Source organism: Trichechus manatus, unplaced genomic scaffold (genome assembly GCF_000243295.1).
Source record: "Trichechus manatus latirostris isolate Lorelei unplaced genomic scaffold, TriManLat1.0 scaffold00001, whole genome shotgun sequence".
NCBI lineage: Eukaryota > Metazoa > Chordata > Mammalia > Sirenia > Trichechidae > Trichechus > Trichechus manatus.
The window spans coordinates 41,770,890-41,795,540 of record NW_004443937.1 but is presented as its reverse complement, the minus strand read 5'-3'; the positions used below and the strand labels follow the sequence as shown (position 1 = coordinate 41,795,540).

The 24,651-nt window shown below is 43.1% G+C and overlaps 1 protein-coding gene across 1 annotated transcript in view; it reads left to right on the top strand.

Annotated features, from left to right (window-relative positions):
* CADPS (calcium dependent secretion activator) overlaps positions 1-24,651 on the top strand; it is a 548,960-nt gene that overhangs the window by 375,329 nt on the left and 148,980 nt on the right. Inside the window, 3 exon segments of the mRNA XM_023727714.1 lie at positions 4,926-5,138; positions 18,635-18,771; positions 22,550-22,737. Coding sequence (XP_023583482.1) covers positions 4,926-5,138; positions 18,635-18,771; positions 22,550-22,737 — 538 coding nt within the window.

Sequence of the window (24,651 nt, the reverse complement as noted above, 5' to 3'; positions counted from 1 at the left end):
GCTTCCGGCACTTGAAAAGGAAGACTTCCCTAAATGTCTTCTGCCCCACAGAAGATATGTGTCTGCAAGCATAGACATCCAAGCTCCTAAGAGACCACGCAAATGCTAGTATTTCTTACAAGTTCTTCATTGCATAAGTTCTACATCCTGTCCCCTCACACCTCTCCCCCCACCCATTTTTATCTTTTTCCCGGAAAAATGAATAGCAATCAGTCTCAAACAACCTTCAGGATGGGGGGGGGGTGTGTGAGAAATCATTTCAGCATATTAATGAACCACGAGCAGCCACAGCCCTCTCCCAGAGAAGTTTGTTTTCATGCCAGATCTGCACAGGGGAAGCATTTCCAACCATACTGCACTATTTGGCCCAAAACCTTTTTTTTCTACTCACATATTGCTCTTCCACATGCAATAAAATACACAGAGAAGAAAAAAATCGAGTTTGAGAGAAGATGGGGTGTTAACCTGCAAAGGTGTGGCAGGGACAGCCTTAGGTCCAGCCCTCTGAGGAAAATCAGCGCCCTCTGAAGCCCAGCCCAGAGGGGTACAGGCCAGCCCCAGCCCTGGGACTTCTGTTTGTAGTTCACATCCAGCCAGAGCAGGACGCGCAGCCGACCACTAAGGCGTGAGTGAGACTAGGCTCTGCCTGGAAACCCTCCCTCGTGAATAGAACCCACGAATCTGAAGCAAACAATTTCACCCAACATTTTATTGAGAGGCCGTAGCTCCTGCATTAAAAAAAAAAAAATGACCCTTAGGACACTCCATGTTCTTAAATCTTTGAATTCCCGCCAAAGAAATAGATTCAGCCTTTCCTAATACCTACATTTTAAGTGTAGATATTTAAGTGGGAGACTGAAGAGCCAATACGAGAAGGAAAAACAATAGCATGTTATGATAGTAACTCCTGTTAAGCCAGTTTGCAACTCATTTTCCTTTACGTGATTGCATTTGGTCCGCACAGCAATCCCACAAAGTAGACAGGACCAGGGTTATGATCCCATCTTGTAAATTAAGGAACTGACATTCCCAGAGGTTAAAGGGCTGCACGTGACTGCTTGGGGGCAGAGCTGGGATTATGGGTCTAATCCACGTCCCCTGTCTGGCACTTGCAGGAAAGCAGAGCTGAGTGTGTAGCTACAGCAAGGCTATAGTTGGGATTTCATTAAATGAGGGCAACTTTCTCTTCCCAAGGTACGGTGGGGGGAGAAAGTTTTCCATCTATATGCAAAAGGAGTAACTGCACATACGTTTTAAAAGCTTCTTTTCTTTCTTGATCCCATGGGATATAGTTTATAAATTCCTTTACTAAAGATGTAACTGGAAAGTTCATTGATTATGCTCTTGAGAATAATACGCAGCTTCTTCTCTCTTCCTTTCCTTGTGCCAAGTCCTGTTTATTTCCAAAGTAATGTTTGATGGAAAATGGAGCTTTAAATACTCCCAGTTGTTACAAGGAAAGTCTAACTCCGAGTTTCTTAACGGGTACTTGTTAAAAATAGAAGTTCCTGAGCCCCACTCCCAACCTATGATCCAGAATAGGGGAAGATAGAATCCATATATTTGAACAAACACTTCAGAGAATTCTTACACCCGGTATAGTCTGCCAGCCGGAGATCTCAGTAATGAACATGTTAACCGTGGTTGCTTTGAGTTGTAAGCAACTCGACGGCAACAGACTTTGTGGGTTTTCATGGATCTGAGGTGCCTCCTTAACTTCTCCCTGAAAAATGAGTATATCTACAAGTGGAGAAAAACTCCTGCGTCCGTCTTTCCCACTCCTGCTCCGGTGGAAACGTTTATGGGGTAGGTACCCTTGTAGCCCTTTCCTCTACCACAGGTGTGAGGGGACGTGACTGGGTCTCCTTCCCTTAGTACCAGCCTGGGGTCCAGAAGATCACCCAGACACAAACATTCGTGCCTGTTTAGGGTCATTGAAATGTTAGTTTCAGGAAATGGTAAATAACTGTATGTAACTTTTCCATACAGCCTACCCATTGTAAGCAAAAAAAAAATGAAGATGCTTTACTTTCTCTTTCCCTAGGTATGGTTCAGAGAATATGCCACAATCTCTCAGTTCCTATTATATTAAGTAATTAAGTCTTCCAATAAAAAGATAATTAATTCAGAATAATTCGATGGCTCCATTTATCAAGCAACTGAAGTAATCCTACCCGATTCCGTGTAGACCTCTTGTAGCGCTGTACTGGCTCACATCCATGTGGGCTGTGGGAACACCAGTCCCTCTCCCCTGGGGACGGGCCGCCACTTCCTTGCTGGCCTGCCTCCATCCATTCCCGGGCATGTCCTCTCATTCCTGACAGGTCAGTGCCTGTGGGGCTGCGTCCATGTCCCCACGAAGAGCTCTCAGGCTTTCCTGCGATGTCACACGTCACATTTTGCAGATTTAGTCTCTGGGAATGGTGCCTTTTCTAAAACCCCTGCCCTTGCGGCGAGTGTCGATGCTCCCGTTGCTTTCTCTTCCTCTGTCGGTGTCCCAGAGCTTGTGTGGCTTTTCTGTCTCCTTCGTGCTCTCACGCCTGTCCCGTCCGTCTCTCACAGCTTCTGCCCTCCCTGTTGCTCTGCTGCTACTGCTGCTGGTGCTTCAGCTGCGTTAGCTCCTTCTCTCTGCTCCTGCTCACACCACGGTTAGCCTTCTTCCTCCCGTCAGCAGCCCTCAGAGCCTGCTCCCGTGGGCCACGCCCTGCTCTTCAGGCTCTGCAGCAGTACAGCCCAGTGGTTACACGCTCTGGAGCCAGACAGCCTGGGTTAGAAGCCCAGCTCTGTCACAGCCCAACTCTGTCCGGGGGCTGGTTATCACTTTCACTGTGCCTGTGCCTCAGTTTCCTCATCTGTAAAATGGGAATCACAGTACCTTCCTTGCAGGGCTGTTGCAAGGATTAAATAAGACTCTGAAACAGGGTGGTTTCTTTCTGCCTCTACCTCTGAATAACTTCACAGTGGAGAGGGCTCCCCACCTTCCCAGTGGAACGCTCTGAATGGACTTTCTGACAATAGTTCCAGGAACACAGTATCCCCACTCCCAGCAGTGGACTTTGGGGACCGGAGAGGCAGTGGGGCAGGGAGATCTGCCCTTTCGGAGATGCCTGTCCCAGCCTTCACTGACTTAGCTAAGCAGCCAGTCCCAAAGATGATCACGGGACTGCAGAAGGTCTGTTGTGCCTCTCTTCCATTTAACTCCCAGATGCTCACTTCTCAGGGCTTAAAGGTCCCTCAGAGCTCCTCCTCTTCACCCTCCCCCGCCAGAATTTTCATCCTTATCGTGCCATCCATTAGTTTCATTAGGGTTTCCCAGCTTGCTAACCGTACACCAGCAACTCAGATCACACCTATAAAAATGCCTCGTAAGAAACTGGGCAAAATATTCCTTCATAATTATAACCACCAAAAAGCTTTTATTAAAGCTTTATTGATGTTATACCGTTGTTATCGTTAGGTGCTGTCGAATTGGTTCCGACTCAAAGCGATGCCATAGGACAGAGTAGAACTGCCCTACAGGGTTTTCAAGGAGTGGCTGGTGGATTTGAACTGCCGACCTTTTGGTTAGCAGCCAAGCTCTTAACTACTGTGCCAGCAGGGCTCCGTTGTACCATTAGACCTTCTATATAAAGGAGTACTTATTCATTGTTCCAAATCCCTGAAAATCCTACGTACAAAGCAACCAGCACACACCCGCTCTTGCAACATAGACGCCTGAATTAACATCATCCACACAGTGCAGGAGACCTAATGTCACCAGAAACCTAAACAGGTTAGCAATTGGGCCTTGTTGGAAATTTGGGGGATGCTAACCTCTGAAGGTCCCTGGGTGGCAAAAACGATTTGCACTTGCACTTGGCTGGTAACCAAGTGGTTGGTGGTTCGAACTCACCCAGCAGCACCATGGAAGAAAAGGCCTGGCAGTTTGCTTCCATAAAGGTTGCAGCCTATGGAGCATTTCTACTCTTTAGTACATGGGGTTGCCATGAGTCATATTTTTCTCCAGAGAGTACCCACCAAACCCATTGCCTTCGAGTCAATTCCGACTCATAGCGACCCAGTAGGACAGAGCAGAACTGCCCCATAGAGTTTCCAAGGAGCAGCTGGTGGATTTGAACGGCACATCTTTTGGGTAGCAGCCATAGCTCTTAACCACTGCGCCACCAGGGCTCCAAGAGTACCCTCGCAAAAAAAACCAAACCCATTACCTTCGAGTCAATTCTGATTCATAGCAACCCTATAGGACAGAGTAGAACTGCCCCATAGAGTTTCCAAGTAATGGCTAGCGGGTTCAAACCGCAGATCTTTTGGTTAGCAGCTGTAGCTCGCCATAGCTCTTAACTACCATGCCACAGAGAGTACCCAGTAAGTCCAAAATACAAGCTTCTGGTATACTATTTTGGAGGATACAACACAGCTTCGACCAGAGCCCAAATAGAAACTTCTACCTACCTTTCTCTAAATCTTAACCTTAAGAGCTGTCGATTGAGAGAGTTGAGTCTACAGAGCGTTCATTCATTCAACAAGTATTTGTTGAACACATATGTGACTTGCACAGTTCCAGGTAGCAAGGATGTAGCAGTGAGCAAAACAGGCAAACACTCCTTGTCCTTATGGAGTCAATGACATAGTTGGTTAGAAGGTGATAAGAACTAGGGAGAAAATTTAAGCAATTTTTTGTTGTTGTTAGGCTCCATTGAGTTGGTTCCGACTCATGGTGACCCCACCTGTTGCAGAGCAGAACTGCACTCCATTGGGTTTTCATAGCTGTGACCTTTCATAAGTAGATCATCAGGCCTTTACTCTGTGGCGCCTCTAGGTGGATTCTAACCACCAACCTTTCAGTTAGTAGCCCAGCACTTAACTATCTGCACCGCCCAGGGGCTGCTCGGCCTAGTAGAAGTAGTTATTCCCTTGTATTACAGGTTTGGAGGGTGGCCGCGCCTTCTTCAATGCAGTCAAAGAAGGAGACACTGTGATATTTGCAAGTGATGACGAGCAAGACCGCATCCTCTGGGTCCAAGCTATGTATCGAGCCACTGGGCAGTCACACAAGCCCGTGCCCCCGACTCAAGTCCAGAAACTCAACGCCAAGGGAGGCAACGTGCCTCAGCTGGATGCCCCCATCTCTCAGTTCTGTAAGTAAATATGTCATTTCACACAAGTAGCTCTGTGGAGTAAAGTAAATCTTAGAAAAGCTAGTTGCTTTTATCTTAAGGATTTATCAGATCACATTTGCTGAAAACATATAGTGAATTCAAGGGGAAAGTTGGGACAGAAATGTTAGATGAGAGTGATTTTAAAGTGCAATACTTGACATATTTTCCCCCGAGGACTCTACACAGAGGAAAACAGAACATCACTGCAGGTTCTAGGTGGATTTTGATCTCTTTGTTTTGGTGAAAATTTGGAATTCACAGTCCAACATGTCATTTTGTTTGAGTCCTTCAAATATAGTATATTATTTATGTCCTTGCCTCATTTCTTCCAATTAAAAGTAATTTAAAAATAGGGCTTAATTTGAAATGAATTTAAATCTTCAATTTAGAACCATTTAAAAATAAAAGATGACATTATCACATGCAGTGGGGGAAAAAATACATGGTACGTAAAATCCCATTCCGAGCTGCGCAATAAAAATACCAGGACCCAAAAATGAAGCCATCTCCTTAAATAGCACCAGTTAATATTCCAGTTTCTTCTTCTCTTACAGTTGAATTCGTTTTACTTTCCTGCCCTTTCTTGCTACATAGGATGGTGTTGTCTCCAGCACGTCTGATACCCAGGGTAAGGGGAAAGCCAGTATACAGGTGGAGACATTTATTAAAACAAACAAAATGGAGACATGAAGCATGAAATAGAGTAATCCATTTTAGTTACAAACATTAACCCTAACTAGAGACTCTTGCCTTACCTTGAATATCAAATCAATTAGGGATAACTCAGGTACAAGTCATCTTTAGCAGTTAACCATGGTGACCCCTTACTTTAGTGTGAAACCCACTCACTGAGTCTAGTTCACTGACCACCTGTCTAGGTGATGGAGATTTTCTAGTGAAGAAGGCAGACGAGGTCCCAGTTCTTACTGGGGAGCTTCCATCCCCCTGCACCCCAGTCGGGGAGTCTAGACAGCAAACAAGTCAACAAATGAATAAGATAGCTTCAGACATTGCTAAATACCATGAAAAATGGCATGTAGTGGTGGCTGAGGGGGGAGAGGGAACATTAAGTGGATGATAGGTAAAGGCTTCCATGGGCTTCCATCCAAATGATATGGAGTCAGCCCTGCAAATAGCTGAGGAACGAGAATAGCAACAGAAGGGAAAGCAAGTGCAAAGGCCCCAGAGCAGAAACTTGACCTTTAACAAAGTGCTTTCACATAGCCTCTTCTCTGTTGCTCTTAAGCCAAATATGAAAATGCATAGAATAACTTCAAAGCTGCAGCAACTCAAGAGAGTTCAATTGGCTTTTGAACGAATTCCACACCCATGTCCATTTCTGTGTCATTGAACCTTGCAACACCCATGCCGATGGGGGAACACAATGCTTTTTGAATGGCAAATGCTAACCATCAGGTGCTCCCTGGAATTTCTGTCCAGTCCTGACAGTTTATTTAAGGAAGGTGCATGCCCTTATGGAACATTGTAAAGAACCACACAACCAGAAAACCATGGAAGGATAAGGAAGAGGTCGAGGTGGGATTTGAGGGAGAAGGGATGGCCCACAACCACCACCAAGTTCCCCATTCTCTGCTTGTGTTCTCCAGCCGCTTGTGGCATTTAGGTTCATTTGAAAGCAATAAAAAGAGAAGGCAACATTTCTTTCTAATGTTTTACTCATTAGTGGAGATTACCAAAACTAAACCCTTTGCCGCGAGTCAATTCCAACTCATAGCGACCCTCTAGGACAGAGTAGAATTGCCCCATAGGGCTTCCAAGGCTGTAACCTTTACAGAAGTAGACTGTCACATCTTTCTCCCACAGAGCACCTAGTGAGTTCAAACTGCCAACCATTTGGTTAACAGCTGAGCACTTAACCACTGCACCACCAGAGCTCCTTAGTTGAGATAAAGCATACCTAATATTTGTTTAAAAAAACAAACAAACTATGCAACAGAATTTCTCCTTTCACCTTGCCTGACATACTCCTTTTAATAAATTGGGAAACAGTGCATCCTATCATATACTCCTGAATCAGAAAAATAATTCCTCGTTATAATCGTCGTCCAAATCAACCTCATAAAACATGTATCTCGGGTGATATTTGGAAAATACTGGTCTTATTTCCAAATGATCTCCATTTCACCCTGCATTCTATGTCTCTGTGTTCTCTCATCTGCCTAGATTAAGAAATTGCTATAGTTTATGATTGGCCCCACTTTTCCTCACTGGGGTAGGGAAGAAGAAGGCGATTCGGGAATAAAATTAAATGGAGGCCAGGCAGTGATTAAAAGAAGACCAGTTATGGAAGCTGCTGAAGAGGGGGTATCTCTTCGTGGAACTACAGAGGCCCTTGACTTAGATTTTTCCCTTTGAATAGGATTCATTTAGCTATAAAATAAAACCGCTAGCCATTAGGCATCAGCAGAAAAATTCAGTTGAGTACACACAGGCTTGATGGATGCCTCTACCGTAGTTGACCTAGGGAACTTTTATTAAACGGGGCATCCAAAGAAAACTCCTAAAGGTGAGGATTTGATGGGTAAAGAGGATTATCCCTGGAGAGGATGTGAGGCAGGCTGAGAGAGGAGTGAGAAGCTGAGATTTATCAACACCTGGTGATGTTGCCACCCTCTTTATAGTCTCCCCAAGTCACTGCCCAAGAACTGGGGTTCTCCAGAGATTGTGAGGCCCCACCGCACCTACCAAATTCTTTACGACAAGGGCAATACATTCAGCCATGCAGGTGTGCTCTGCAGGAGGCAGCTTGCCCATAGACAAAAATGTGAATGGCACCTATTGAGTTGTGCTGTGGGCAACCTGTGTAACTGTGCGTAGGGACGTAATAAACAGTAATCGCTACCCAGAGCTTCAGCCCATTAGTGTTGAACCCAACAGTCCCGAGGTTACTTTATTATCCCTGAGACAAAGCCTCAACACTTCCAAATTCTGTCTCTTCCTAGCTTAGGCCCTTAATAAAATCTACATCCAGAGGAGTCCCAGTCAGTGGGGCGCCTGCTCCCATAATTTAGAAGCCAGCAGAGGAAACTCAAGATTTAATCACTCTAGCCGCCTGCACCTGCGCATTTGCGATTAGGAGTATATATGAGAAAGATCAAAAAGGAAGTCAAGGCTTTTACATGGTGTGATGTCACTAAGTAGTTCTTATGCATAACAACCAAAAAAACATGACTAGGTGCATGTCATAATTTTTAGTGCCGTCTGCCACAGAATGGCAGTTTAGGCACAATTAGTTCACAGCTGCCTTTAATCTGTTAAATTCAACCCATCACACTTTATGTACGGGTAACGTAGTCAAACCAATAATCTTCGTTTATACTCTGGGTGACCAACTCATACTGGTTTGCCTAGGAGTTTACTAGTTTGCCCAGGATTTTCCTGGTCTTAGCACCAAAAGTCCTGTGTCCCGGGATACCTGGCCCTCAGTCCTGGGCAAACCCTGAAGGTTGGTCACCCTGTACTACAAACCAAGATTACAGAAGAGTGGTCCACAATCATAACATAGTTACAAACAGCAGTCTTTGGTTTCTACTCTATCAGTTGAATTTGTTTTCATGAAGTCACATTACAAAATTAAGTCAATCACAGATTCTCTGGCTAACAGAGTAAAAACAATCAAGTATTGCATTTTAAAAAGGTCTCCTTGACTTCCAAAAGGTAAGGGTCACTGTTAAATAATTCTGGCATGCCTCATTACATCCTGGTTTTGAATATTTGATGAAGGTACTTGCCATTCCTGCTGGTGAATAATTTTGAAGAACAGCAGTTCTAAATGGCTTAACTTAGTAGTCGCTTTACTAGTTTTTCCATGGCCAAGGAAAGCTGCCTAGAAGTGGGGAAGTTTTTTGGGGTAGAGAAAAATAAACACTCCAGTCTTGTCAGGTCGCTGTCTGCTCAAGGGAAACTTGCGAATGGCACTTTTTACAGTTTGAGGAGCTTGGGAGTAATTGTGGGTATATTTGGGTCGTTTTAAATTCAGTGTAACAGTGTTCTGAGTGCAGTTTTTTTATTTTATTTTTATTTTTTTTTGCAATTTCAAAATGAAAAGCCGCGTGTGAGAAAGAGTGGAGCGGAGTGTTTATACGGAATTGTAAAAACTGAAAAAATAGATCCTGCTATTCGTTTGTTTGTGTGCGACCCTACAAAGGCTTTGGGAGGGTTCCATCAATCTTTTCAAACTTTTTTTTGTTCTTTTGGGGTTTTTTTTCTTTTGTGTTTGTTTGTTCATATTGTTGTTGATTTAAATTTTTTTCTTTTTGTTAAAATTTAAAAAAAAAATTAAGTCAATACCTAGCTCTACAACTTCTTTAAACAAATTCTTGCGGTTTTCCAATTTCTAAGGCCAATGTTGCTCACCTTGGAAACGATGCGCAAACCCGTAGCTGAGAATCGCCTTGGTGTATTATGCCAGTGGCCTCTTGCTGAGCCCCCTAGTTCCTGTCCATTCTATGTTAGTGGAGTGGGAAGTATCAGTATCTCAGTTCTCATCTGGAGGGGGGAATATATTTTAAGCTTTGGCATTTGGTCAATGATTACTTGATATATCACTTGCAACAAGTCTCATTTTTAATGTCTGTCTTCAACTGATAACTGTTAATCGCATCATAGATCCCCAAAGCTGGGTGATTTTGAAAATTACTCAATTTTTGCTACCGCTTAAAGAGTCTTCAGCAGTTGGGGGGGGTCGGTTACTGTTGGTTTGGGGGGTGGTTTGATTTTGGTTTGGTTTGGTTTTGTTTCATTTCGTTTTTCAGTTTTCTTGTTCAATCTTTGCTCAAACCCAAGAACGTTAGCTGCTAGGTTAGAACTCCTGTCTGCTTTCCTGAGCCTTGTTGCTAGTCTTTATGTTATTCTGGTTTGTTCCTTCTTACCCTGCTAACTTCTAGCTGGACTGAAGGGTAAGTGCTCCCCTATAGCTAGCACAGCTCAGATAATCAGACTAGATTATCTGACACCTGCAATGTGCTCCCCCCTTCCTAAATCTTCCTCATGTCTAGACCTTGTAGTGAAACTTTTCATGTTATTTTCCTGACCTTAGGTCTGAAATGTAAGCTTCCATACTGAAACTAGGATGCATGTGACGTGTGCATAATTGCCTCCTCTCCTTGGCTTCCATATTGGCATCAAATGATCCTCTGAATAAAGCCAACCATGAATATCTCCTCAATTTTTTTTTCATTCCAAGATTATTAATTAACAGCACAACGAAATGGCAAATAAAGCCTTTGTTTCCTGGAATTCACAGCTACCTGACTGCTTAATGCCTGAAAACAGATCATTTTGCACTCTGACGATGTGTGTGTCGTTGTTGTTCCTTCCCCAATGCAAAAATTAGTGTGCTCAGCGGACCAGGGGTGGGGTAGCCATGGATCCCTTAACAGATAGAAGGGGAGGGTAGGACGTCCAAAGACGTTAACTGAGCAAGACGTCGAGAAATTGCAAAATTCAGTGACTAAATAAAGCAAACGCGCTATTCGAACACTGAAGAATTAGTTCTACCTGGCTGGAGAGCTCGCGCTAAAGTAAGCCCCAATCCAGGATTCATTTGAAAGGAGAGCTATAATACACGGGGCTACGACTCACAAAAACCGCAAGTTGAGGACTTGAGGACGTGATTGCGTCCCTGCAGCTCATTCACAAAAGCTTCGTCACCACCTCCCAGTGTCAAGGAAGGTTTTCACCTCCTGTCTCAGATGTCTCATTGCTCCTCCCCCAAGAACAATGACAACAATAACTTTTTTTACCTCATTTGTATTCGTATTAATTTTTCTAAAAAATACACCTGTAAGAGAAAAAAAGGGACGTTGAAAGTTTAGAAAAATCTTTCAGTATTTGAGCTGTTGATAAAAGGGTATATGATTCCTTTGTCCGTGTAGGAGAAAGCTGCCCACCAAAAATGTGGGAAGGGAAGACTTGACATAAGTGAGAGCTAGAAAATTTGTCAAGAGAGCAGGCAAATATGTATCTGAGTATTCTGAATGCTAATTTGAAAGATGTAGGTCATATCATTCCTCCTGACCATTTAACAATAGTCCTTTCTTTTAATTCTTTTTGTCTCTTTAATTTGCTTTCTTTCTCCCTTTCTTTCTTTTTCCTTTTATTTTGCATAAATGTACCCCTGACTGGCAGACAGACTTTTTCACCACTCCAAGCAGATACCTAATTTAACTTTACTTTACTTTCTTTGAATGTCTGATGAAGCATTTTTAAAAACTTAGTGGGTTGGATTTTGCTATACTTTTTTTTAAAGAATGCAAGAAAGGGTGGATGAATAGGTGACTGAATGAATTCTGTTCTGAGCGAATTTACATGTATTTGCACAAGAATGCATTGCTATCATAGTAGATTTTCACCCAAATAGTTGTTTGCCTTAGTTCCTTTCTGTATTTTTATCTCATGAGATCTTTGCTGTATCTTCTTGTATTGTCAACTTGCAGTTGCTATATTGCAGGAATGCAGTATCAAAGAATTAATTCAGTATCAATTTAATTTGCATAACCCGAACCACACTGTAAATGACTTTCCTTCTCGCTGTAAAATTAAATGACTTTTTTAAAGAATAGATTCCCACAAGCAGGTCCAAGATATTCCAAACACCATGATATGATCTAATTAGCCTATTAAAGGAAGGTGCATGTCTTTGTAAACTACTTCAGACACGTTTAACATCTTATTCACTAAGCAGTTGAGGATTTTCATGGTAGATAGTGATTTACAGTCAGGTGCCTTATTAACTGTTGTCAAGTATAGAAAATATACTTCACCCATGTTGTAGGGAACATAAAGACATCGAGGACTCTGTAAATTAATTGCAAGTATAATGACTAGAGCAGGAAGAATTATGAGTCATGTATTTATTTGTTTTGAAAGCATTGGCAAAGTCTCTGTTAGGTTTTACACTTAAAGCAACCTTCTTACAAAGAATTATAAAAATGAACATTGAAATAACATCCCATGCTTATCCCCTTGGGTATATTGCAGTAGTCGTTTTAAATTCAAGACTTCTGCAGAATTCAGACTTGCCCTTGAAGCTTCTGAAGAAGCCACCCCCTCTTGGCCACACAGGTTGGCGTGGCTTAGTCGAAGGGCCCATGAAAGAATTCAGTTGCTTCTCAGTTAAGCAGTGCTCTGTGTGCCTGAGGGAAGCGGGCATGGGAGGACCCATCCTTTGCTTGCTGTGCAGAGCTCAGGCAAAGCACAACGACCCCTGTTTACTTCACCAGCCAAGGAAAACTCTTCTAGAAAAATCCATAACAGCCAGCTGCCATCAATCATTGTCATTTCTTTATTTCATGTCTTCTGGTGAGGTTGACTACTGTCATTGCTTGTTACTGTCCAAACCATGCATTCACTCTTGTGCTGTCAAGCAGAGATGACAAGCACACATTTTCCGTATGGGAAACATACAAAGTCACCTTTTAATTTGCAGTCTGAGTTCACAGATGACTTTAGAGTTACATCAGCTATTCTGTTGTCTCTAGCATCCATGAGGCGTAGCAAATCCCATAACTGTGCTTTAAATTTCAGTGATAAAACAGGTACCGCTACCTTATTATAAAAGAGATTCATTCGAGAAAGGAGCCTCTTTCAGAGAATTCAGTAACAATAGAATCATAATTATTTTCAACAGCGTAATTTCCTTCTCCCTTGCCCATACAAAATTCCAAATGTAATATTACAAAATGGGAGAGTTGACCTTTTGTCTTTATTTCCTTAACTGTTGGAATAACAGGCAGATTTCAGTAAAATAAAATTTTGAAAGCTGTATTATTTCCCCAAGAAAACTGCATTAATTTAATGGACATTATTGCAAACCTGTCTAAAAGCGTATGTGTCGGAAACAAGATCATAGAAATATGCTTGCTGTTGAGACAAGAGATCATGAAAAATCTTAACTATTTTTTCCAGTTGGAGGGAAGGAAAAAGGAAAAGAATACCAAAGGTCAAATGCACCTATAGACATGACTGATCACACAGCGGCCTGAATGGTAGGGTGGCCAGTTAATGACGTGGATTAAATGAGAGCATAAAACCCACATAACGATATCACTTTAGGAACAGTCCTTAAATGCGAAACCAAAATTGTTTCTGGGGATACTTGGGGTACAGTTTTGATTAGTTTCCGTTTGAAAGCGTACCTGCTCTCCGTAAGCCAATGTGCCTCTCAGCCGGCTTCTGTGTCATGGGTACAACAGGTACCAGTATCAGCTTTCTCATCCAGGTGTAGTCTGAGGTCGGTCCCCTCTTCCCATGCTATAAAGGACTTCAAAATCCTTACGCAGATAAAACCCAGAAGTGGACCAGGTAGCAGCGTTTGGAAGTTGTGTTGGATTATGCCCTAGACGCACAAAATCACACAGCTCATTGTCAGGGCATTTGGAGCCCTTGAAGACTGGCAGGGACTCCTTGGCCAGGTCTGAAAAAGGTAAAGGTTGGAGTCAGTTCTTAAAATGCAGTGAATCCTTGCTTTCTAAAAAAAAAGAAAAAAATGTGTAAATGAAAATGAGCGTTGATATGCAGCTCCCAAAGCAAGAGATAATAATCCAAGTATCATTGGGGTTTGAAGCAGCCAATTCACTCACCTAACTCTGTTTTGCTCAGCCTACTGTTCAAATTTATTTTCTGTCTCTTGACACCTGCCAAATACTGGCAAAGGAGGTGATGCCAAAGTGTCCCGGATCAGGGAATCGGCTCTCTCATGCCTTTGCTCTGGGCTGGTTGCCCCCTCCTAATGTCAACATTGGAGTTTTCTTTTTCTTTCATCAGCCAATCCCAATTGTTTGCACAGAGGGAAATGGAGTTGCAAAGAACTTATTTGAACGTTGAGCACTGTGGAGGGACAGGCTGGGATGGGGCACGAACGACTACATGCTGTTGCTGGGAAGCACCCAAAGTTCTTTGAAACAGGATTTGGAGCAGCTGGACCACTGCAGTGTTTTATTTTAAAAGAGACAACATATGTAATGCATATGGTCCTAGACATGTATGGAGACACAGGCAGGCAATCTGAATGGTAGCCAAAGACACCTGCACCTAGAATTCTGTTTCCTTCTCTACGATTTTCCCCCCTAAGAGCACATGTTCCCACTGTTGGATTTTCAGAATGCCATCTGAATCCTCATGTGACTCCTTAATAAAGCTGATGAGAAGTTTCTAGGGATGAAGGCATTGGAGTAAGTCAGTTCATAAACACCTCCCAAGGACCTGGCTCCTCTGGGAGATGGCAGAGGAAATACCAGATCAGACATTTGCCCTCAAGGAACATATTATCTACCAAGGGATTCAAGTGTGTGTGCATTTGAATGTATGTCTGTTCTCTTTGACAACAGAGGAATTGGAACATTGCCCATCAAAAACACAGAGGCAGGACGAAGAATTGGTTATACAGGTGCAGAGGAGACCCAGAAAACAGAGAGATTGGGAACAACTTTCAGCTTCCTACGAACAGCGTGGTTCAAGAAGCAAGGAGGGGATGGAGCATTAGCTATACGGAGATGTCCTCCTTCTCGCTGAGAGCATAAGAAGGACTTGCTTTGGGAGCACTAAGAAGCCTGCCCTCCTACTTCAAGCTAGTGTTGACTGAACACTTACTATGCTAAACCAAACCAAACCCACGGCTGTCGAGTCAATTCCGACTCGTAGCAACCCTATAGGACAGGGTAGAACTGCCCCATAGGGTTTCCAAGGAGCAGCTGGTGGCTTTGAACTGCCGACCTTTTGGTTAGCAGCTGTAGCTCTAAACCACTGCACCACCAGATCTCCACAGGTACTTCTTATCAGGTCTTCTCAACAACCCTGTGAGGGTAGACTTGAATACTAACCTCAATTTATAAATGAGGAAAATGAGATTTAGAAAGAGTAAGCAACCTGCCTCATGTCACACACCTAGTACATGGCAGTCTTTCTGACTGTCCTCAAGTCCACCTGCTTAACCACCTACTATCCTGTTGTTGTGTCTTGCCCCCAGGTCATGGCCACGCACAGCAGGATCAGATTGCTGTGAGCTATAGGGTTTTCACTGGCTGATTTTCAGAAGGAGAGCGCTAGGCCTTTCTTCCTAGTCTGTCTTAGTCTGGAAGCGCCAATGAAACCTGTTCAGCGTCCCAGCTGCACACGAGCCTCCACTGACAGACGGGTGGTGGCAGCACTTGTGGTGCGTTGGCTGGGAATGGAAGCCAGGTCTCCAGCAGGGAAGGCAAGGATTCCGCCTCTGAACCACCGCTGCTCTACGAACCGTTCCCGTTGACTTCAGCGCATCAACAGCCGCCGAGATCAAGAAACCGAAAATAGCTGTTGAAAGAGTGAATTCATTTCTTTTGATGAAATAAGTTCATCATTTCAACACATATGTATTGAGTGCCTACTGTGTGCCAGGCACTGATCTCAGCGCTGGGAATATAGCAGAGAATGTAGAGTTCTTTCCTGCTCCAAAGAAGCTTCAAAATCAGATCCTTTCTACTGACACATTAAAATAGCATTCCTGCCCCCCCTCCCAACTTGTTCTTAATATAACAAGCTCAATGAAATTCTCAAAGATTTCATGAGAGCCAGCTGCCTCTTTAAGTACTCTTGAGTTACTGGAAGCATTAAGATAATAAGCCTAATTCTGGGTAAATGATAATTTTGTTCAAGCAAAATCCAGGGCCTGCCAGTTTTACTTGCAGGAAATTCCCACTGCTTTAAGCTCTGTCCACACATAGAGAAGAAAGTGTGCAGTGGGTCTAAAGGATCATTAACTCTCAGTCCCTGACAGCAGAAAGAGAGCTGAAAGGTCAACTCATTCTACACACAAGGAAACTGAGGTTCCGAGAGAGAACCTGGCCAGCATATCCCTGCAGCTACTTAGAAACAGAGCCTAAACTAGAATCTGGACTTCCCAAATCCGCTCCCAGGCTCTTTCTCCATGTGGACCCACGTCACTGTTTTAGGCTGGGAGGAAAGAAAGGAAGAAGGGAAAAGGAATTTTTATTTTGATAGGATTATTCTCTGAAAAGGAAAACAGGCTGATTTTAAGCGTATTTTTCTGTAAGCCTATGTTAAAATGTAAGTAAAGATGAAATTGTTCTTTAGACTTCCTCTGACCCAAGGATTGGCACCGTGAGTCCATATTCGTTTAGCCGTTGTGATGGTTACAGGGTGGCAAGTGGCAGGTGGCAGACAGTGAGTCAGAATGTGAGTCTCCGTCTAGGAGCCAAGTCACCTTTTCAGCTCCTTTTCCTGAGTGGTCAGCAAGGCAAGATAGTCCATCAGTGAAGTGTTCAGGGGGCTCACCAGAGAAACAGAGAAAGAGACGGGAAACATGTGCCATATTTTGTTAACAGCCGCAGACGAGCCCCCTTCTCGCTGCACTGAATGACCGATTGTACCGCCATAACTGAAGAGCAATAAAATAGCTGAGCCAAACTGGCAAAGTAAGGACCCGGCCGATTTGTCAGCTTGCAGCCTCGTGCGAGAAATCCGAGAGCAAGAAGCTGATGCTAGCCAAAATGCCTATCTATTCTGTTCAAATCGGGAGGCACGGGGATGGGCGAGGCTTTTTATGAGGATGAAATGGGATGAGCAGCTCGCGTGCAGCCCACCTTTTTTCCTGCATTAAATTGAGCTCAGACCAACAGGATGGAGTGAGAGGCAGAATCTGTCAGCAGGCTTGGAGAGGTGCCACCTGGGCTGCCTGGGGGCCATTCTGCCGGGAGACCTAAAGATGGAGCAGGTTTACACACTGGCCCGGGGTCCGAGGAGTCACAGACCCCACAGGGGCACCTAGCTTTTTCTGCAGCACCAACTTCCTGGCCAGCACTCCCCCCAACCATCCTGAGTCAGAAGAGAAATGTAGCTGGGAGACCCCACAGCCGAAGGAAAGGAAACCTCCTAAGTGAAGACCCCAGTCTCAAAGTGAGGCGCACTTTCCTGAGGGCAAGTTGGAGGCGGTTCCCACAGCTGAGAGGCTTCTTTCAGATTCTGTCATCTAACTCCTGCCCAAGCTCGTGTTTCTCATCCTACTGGAGAGATTTGGCTATGAAAATACGCATTCTTCAACTTGTCTTCTGGAAATGGTTGCTCCTGTGTGTCTTGGGCATAAACAACACATCGCGTTCAAACACTGACCACTTGGCTGCTTCTATGAAATTCAGCAGATTTTAAACATCTTAACACTAAGAGAGCATAAATCTGACATACCACGCATTTAGGTTTGAATGACACACGAAATCACTAATAATGGGAGGAGAAATCATCATCTTAAAGTCACGCTGTTTCCACAGCCCAAGCGTTCATCCATCCCCCAAGAATGGGAGAAAAAATACTGCCTGGGAGGGAGACCACGTGTGAAAATACTATCCAAATGCCCTCTGCAAGTCAGAAATCGATTTTCCCATGTCCTGACAGCATCGCTGGCTCCTGGCAGTACCGGTATTCCCGTAGAAAGTTGCACTCAAAGAGATGAATAAATCTTGCTCGATTTGATACAAACTTCTTTTTATGCTTAGTCTGCATATCAGGAGAGTGAGCAAAGACGAGGTGGAGTGAGCTGATGCCTTTAATGCATAGCACCTCATTCCTGCCTCTTTAGGATCTGTTTGGCCATACTCCATTTGAATTCTCTGAGTTGTTTTGCCAGTCGAGTATAGTGTATTTTAGTTACACGTGTGGGGATTAATTAGTTAGCCCTTAGGAGGTTTTGCCTACAGCCTTCACCCTGTAAGGAAAAGTGTGAATACATCGAGACTATTAATTCACAATAAGTGGCAGATGATAGCCCTTGCTGAGTAAATTTCTGTTTGTCTATTTTAGAAGCTTTGCTAACTGAGTAAGCACACTATAGAGCTATGTGCTTGGCTATCACAAATTAAATTCCCACTTAACTTATTCTCCAGGTTTTAATGAAAATATTTTAGTTTTGTTTTTTTTTAATTTTGGAGGGTGGGGACTCAAACCTTTTATGAAACCAAATTGGCAGTGGGAATTGGGAGTGGGGGTACAAATATTGTCACTTTGCTGAAAATCAGCGTAACCTTTTCTCCAGACAGTCCCGATAAATGTAGAGAAATTGCTCTAGACATGACCGCTGGAATGGCAGAATCTATTAAAAACATTAAAAAAGCTAACTAGTCTTCTATAAGCAAAGATCCGATCTGCTTTCAGTGTTTGGTGAAACGCAGGCGAACTTACGATCTTGTGCTTAGTTTTTAAAGAACAACATAAATGCACTGGAATTGTGATCATTTGATAAACATGTTGATGCCAATATATTTTTGCCTAAATGCAATAAACTCACCAGTAAGTGATGCAAGTTGACAATGGGAGGTAAAAAGAATATCTTGGGGATGTTGGCGGGAGGTAACAGGGAAAGCGCTAGCGTTCATGATGCCTAGTGAATTCCTGTGTATTTGAAATGTCAAAGAAAATGTGATGTTTTTCTCTAAATTGTGTCTCTCTCTACATGTATAAATGCACAGACGCAGATAGAGCTCAAAAGCATGGCATGGATGAATTTATCTCTTCCAACCCCTGTAACTTTGACCACGCTTCCCTCTTTGAGATGGTGCAACGCCTTACTTTGGATCACAGACTTAATGATTCCTATTCTTGCCTGGCAAGTATATTCTTTGGTCTACAGCAATTTAAACATGAGAACCTTTTTTAAAAAAGGATAAAATATTTCTCCACCTTCATGTCAGGAGCTCTTTTCTCCATTACACAGACCCTTTACAATTAGAAACGTGTTGGTGATTGCCTGGGTTGAGAGCGTTTTACTTACCAAAGAAGCAAGGCTGAGCAGGAGGAAGTTATCAGGAGAGACGGATCCAATTCCCCAGACTCCTCATCTTAGCGTCCCCCCTTTTCAGCTGCTACATGAGAAATATTCCCACCAGGCTAATGGAGTTTGGCACCTGCCGATGGAGAACTTGTAAAAATCACCTCAGTACTTAGAGTTTGGGATTTCCCGCCCTCCCCACCCCAGATGATCAGGCCGGGTGCTACTGCCTCAAAAATGAACATGTTCTTTTCTGTATGCTTCTTAAAGATTAAAATGATTTGTAAATAAATTCCCCTTCATTGTTCATAAGCTAAAACCAGTTGGTTGGTTTGTTGAAGAGGTTTTTTGTTGTTATTATCGTCATAACGTTCAGAGCATCTTTCACCCCTTAGAGGAATTTGTTGTGGTACTTTAGACATTTGAAGGAAGGTCCAGCTGTCCAGCAAGAGCATCCACGGTTCTTAAAACCCTGCTTTAAACCTCTATTTAAATCATTTCAATAGCAGTCTATTATGCCTTTATGGGATTTCTCAACACTCATTTTTGGTCTTCAGTGATTGCATTCATAAGCCTAAAAAAAACCCCAATGTCTTTCCTTCTGCATAAATCGTTAATTCATTTCCTAAATGTCCTTAATCCCGCTTTATAGATGGGAAAGGTAAGGGGAAATAATGAAATGACTTTACCCAGGGGACAATTCTCATCCCTGACTCTGAACACTAAGGTTAATGCATCTGTATAGTATTAAGATTATAATTAACTAGGGTCAGTAAATTATTGATACTAGTATTTTATATCCGCATATATATGTATATATATAATAGCTTTTCTAAATGACATGGCTATATCCTAATTATCTGTTTTGACTGATTTTTATTTTGGATTCCTTCTTTTTGCTGTACTAGAAGCCAAAATATCAAAAATAGTAGATAAAGTACTCTTATAAACAGAAACAGGATTATGTAGAATAATTTATTAATCTGCATCTCATAAAACATTCTTTGATTATCTCAGGTTCAGAATCACTTCATCAGAGGAATCGGAACTTTGCCAAGTTGGAAAGAAACATACCACTTGACTTTAAAAACAAACAAACAAAAAAGCTTACCTTGCGTTGCAAGGCAATTTTTCTCAAATGTTTTCCAGAGATTATGTGCTTATTTGTATAAGTTGCATTTATGAAACTTGTAAGAAAATGCCTCTGCGTTTAAATCTTTCTCTTTTATGTATAATTCCTATTTTCTTGAGAAATTTTTTTGAGAGGCATTGTTTTGGAGAGTTTTTTGGTATCATCATTTTTTGTAAACAATTTTCTTTTGTTTTTAAATTCATCACTAAGGAAAGTTAGTAAACGTTCTCTAAAAATTAAACCAACAATAAAATTTTCAAGTCGGTTTCCTATTAGGTACTTAGAGGCTTAAAAATACGGGCAAAATCCAAAATTATGAGTAGCATAAAACAGCTTCTTTCCCCGTCTGTATACCTGTATCTGTTAATCATTACCCCAATTTTTCAGAAAATAATAGAAATTAAAAGGATCTTATCCCCTTCCTCTATATATTCCATTTTCTCATCATTACAATCTCTTTTTCAGTTGGTTTTGGAGACCGACCAGCAGGGATACATAAATTTTTCTGTGTCTTCGACTGAGTTCCTAATTGATATTTCTTCAACTCTTTTCAAAGCAGCTATTTTGGCATCTACAAAAGACTTGGTGTCATCTGAGTCGTAGAAAATATATTTTAATCTTTCACAGCAGTGTTGTTTCTAAGATTTAGCATTTGGGGTAGCAGATGGGGTGGCAAAGAAGTTGCCTATAGGGGCAGCCCACTGCCTCGACTAATCTCCCGCCCTCTGCAGTAACTTATCATTTGAAACAGGAAAGATGCCGTCTTTCCTTGGATGCAGCGCTGAGCTGCATGTTGTCAATTGAAGATTCCCCAGATCCCTAATAAGAGATTAGTGTGTTGCAAAGGCCTCCCTCGCTGCAATTCTGTGACCTCTGCCTGTCCCCCAGTCACTTTCTCCTTTGGCCTTTTCTCTCCCAAGATGGAGCAATATTCAAAAGATGACTCAGAGAAGACCCTCGAAGGAAAATTAAGTGTGAAACAACTCTAAATTCCCAGCTTACAAAGAACCGCCTAAAGCTGTTAATTTTTTTTTTTTGCTTCAGACAGGCACGGACACCAAAAGACAAGATTTGGTTTCAGGCTCTGCCCAAGGGTGAGCTTGAGTGTCTAGCCACTAGGCCTTTCTGAGCATCTATTTTCTTAAGTCCTTGGGTGGCGCAGACAGTTAAGGGCTGGGCTAATAACCAAAAGGGAGAAAGGCCTGGCGACCTGTTTCCAAAAGGTCACAGTCATTGAGAACCCTGTGGAGCGCAGTTCTACTCTGACACACGTGGGTCGCCGTGAGTTGGAGCCGACGTAAAGGCAACTGGTTTGCTTCTTTTCTTCAGTACATAATGGAGGTGGCTATCCCATCATGCCACCCAATCCACTCTGAACTGGAGAGTCCATCTGGGTTCTTTTTTATAGCAGAGTCTGGACTAGTCCCACAGCAAGCAAATAGATAAGAAAACAGTCTCCAGGACAAAGATGAACCAGGGCACCAGCAGGTCCCATCAGCTTACTTAACTGAGTCATAGCTGACTTACAACTTGAAAACTAAGTCCTACTGGGCTCTTTGGAGAGTTATGGTAGTACCTTCATTTTTTAAATAAAAAGAATGTTTTCCGAAATGAAAGGATTTATGAAGCCCTGGCATGTGGTAGCGCGGTGGTTAAGCACTCGCTGCACCATGGGAGAAAGCTGTGGCAGTCTGCTTCCGTAAAGATTACAGCCTTGGAAACCCCATGGGGCAGTTCTGCGCTGTCCTATAGGGTCCCTATGAGTCGGAATCAACTCGTTGGCCGTGGGTTTGGTTTTTGGTTTGGTGTATATATAGACCAAGCCCTATTTTTCTTAACTCTTCGGAGTAGAGAGAACAGAGGACTTGAAGTAACATAGAACTGGGTTTGAGTCTTACCTCTGCTTTATATATCTGTGTGGGTCAACTAACAGCCCTGATTTCCATTTCCTCATCTCGGAAGTGAAAGTAACCTTGCCCTGTCTATCCCACAAGGTTACTGTAGGGTTCAACCAAAAGTTCTTTGTCAAGGGTAAAAGCGTACCAATCGAAGGCCTTAACGTTATTATTTTCTTTTATCAGTAGCCAAAACTTTGCCCCCCACCCACCCGCAAATACTGTTTTAAGATACACGTTTCCGTATTAGAGCAGTTGGTGACTCTCTTTCTAGAATCCTCCCGTAGGCCATTCCAGAGTCCACCACATACTAGCTCTGGGATCCTGGGAAAACTCTATGCCCGCCCCAAGCTCAGTTTTCACATCCACAAAACAGGGATGACAGTACTTACCTTGTCAGGCTGTTGTGAGGATGAAGCCAGATCATACACATAACGTGTTCAGCACAGTGGTTGGCCCTTAATAAGGAGTCACTACGTGTTGGCTCTGGCTGTTTTTTAATACCCTTCTCCATCCACACTCAATGGTAGCAGCACTCTGGAAAACAACCTGTATTTAAAAGAAAGTCTCTTCTTTATTCCCCAAACAGGGCTGGTTCAGTCCTGGGCAGGTATTTGTGCTAGACGAGTATTGCGCCCGAAACGGAGTCCGGGGGTGTCACCGACATCTCTGCTACCTCAGAGACTTGCTTGAGCGGGCAGAAAATGGCGCCATGATTGACCCCACCCTCCTTCACTACAGCTTTGCCTTCTGTGCATCCCACGTCCACGGGAACAGGTAAGCATGTTTCTGGAAGCATGTCAGACGCACTAGCAATGGTTTAGAATTCGTCCTGCTTTTAGGATCATCCGTCCCCCTTCCCTCAGCACACCCCCCACCACGCACACACACCAGAGGCACAAATACAAGGGTCTAAATTCATTTTTCTCCTCTCGAGAGGCTTAAAAGGGCTGGTGAAAGGGACTCGCAGCACCGTCTCTGAAGTTAGACGAATCTGGGTTCAAGTCACGGGTCATCTGTTTATTAGCAACAACTCTGTCAGTTAAACCCTCTCCAAATGGGAAAAGTAATGGTAGTGTCCTCCTGGCGGCGTTGAAAGGATGCAAGTGGCTGTAAAGGACTTCGCACAGAGCCTGGAGCAGGGCAATGTAATAAACATTGGCTTTTGTTGCCATCGTTCATTCATTCCATAAATAACGAATGGTTGATTACTGAGTGTCAGGCACCCTGTAGGCATTCAGCATTGGTGGGGAGCAAAACACAGACAGCAAGGAGTGCAGAGTCACATACAGATTGGTGCCCTGAGGCGAAGGAGTAAAGTGCTATCCTTGATAGCATTTAACAAAGGAGTGTGACTCAGATGGGGTGGCAGGATGTCAGGGAGTGCCTCCCTGAGGAAGTGATGCTTGAGGTAAGAACTGAGGCATGTGTAGGTGTTGAGTGGTTCCAGGCAAAGGGAACAGCATGTTCAAAGGCCCTGTGGAGGGAGGGAGCCAAGCATGTTCCAAGAGCTGAAACAAGCTCAGTGAATCTGGAAGGCAAAGATGATGATAACACTTATAATTTAATCATAGAGCTGAGAAGAACTTGGGAGTTTACAGTCTAATCCAACCCCTCGTTTTATAGGTGTTATAGACAAGACCAGAAAGTCAGGTCTCCTGACTCCTTGCAAAGTGTTCTCTTTCTCTAGACCTTGCCCAGTTCCTGGAGAAAAAGATCCATGTTCTGAATAATGCAAACCAGCAAATGATCTAAGAAGGCTGCCATTTGGCTCTGGAGACGTGGAATAAATTTCCCCACTGCCACAGCCAGCTTACTTTCCCAGTGTACGTAGCCTCACATTAGAATCCAGACAAGCCTATGTTGTCCCAGGGCACTCCACCAACCCCCAGAAAAAGGCTCAGTGGCTTCAGGAACCCAGCCACAGATGCAGAAGTTGCTGCTCTGAGGAACTTCACTGTGGGGAAGCCAGAATTGACTACACTGATTTTAAATCACAGCTGTGTCACTTATCTTCATCTTTGCGAGCTGTACGGCTCTGAAGTATCTGTGGGGTTTCTTCTGTGCCTTCCCTCGCTCCAGTGCGGGTAGATTTCATGAAATGCAACGTCAACATTTAAAAAGCTAGATAACAATAGCATTGTAGGTTTGAGTATTTAACAGGCAACAAGGTTATCATCGCCTCCATTGTTATAAGATTCGCTAACCCAGCATATGACCTTTTATTTGCGTAAAAGGTACTCATGACAACTCTGATACCTGGGGGGTGTCTGTGCATAATCCTGCTGTTTATAAATATGTACACTTTGATGACTATCTGTTACAGCCCCTTGGAGTGAATTCTTGAAAGGGAGAGAGAGGGAGTGAAGTTGCATTATATTCTCTGGGTTGTCACACTGTATTCTACATATGTTACTGAATAAGAAAGTGTTACAAAATAATGAAGTGTTTTGGTAAACTCCCTGGTAAACATCATCATGAATTATGATACACATTGTCTGGATTTCATATTGTAAGACTGCCACTTGATTCACAGTTAGGTTTATACATCTTGTCATGGAAACAGTTTTGGATTTCTTATTTTCTTTTCAGTTCTGATTTTCCTTATGCAAGTTTGCGTCTTTTTTTTTTTTTTTTTTTTTTTTTTTTTTTTTTTTTTTGAATGCATTTGCTCTTGCTTTTTGATGCATT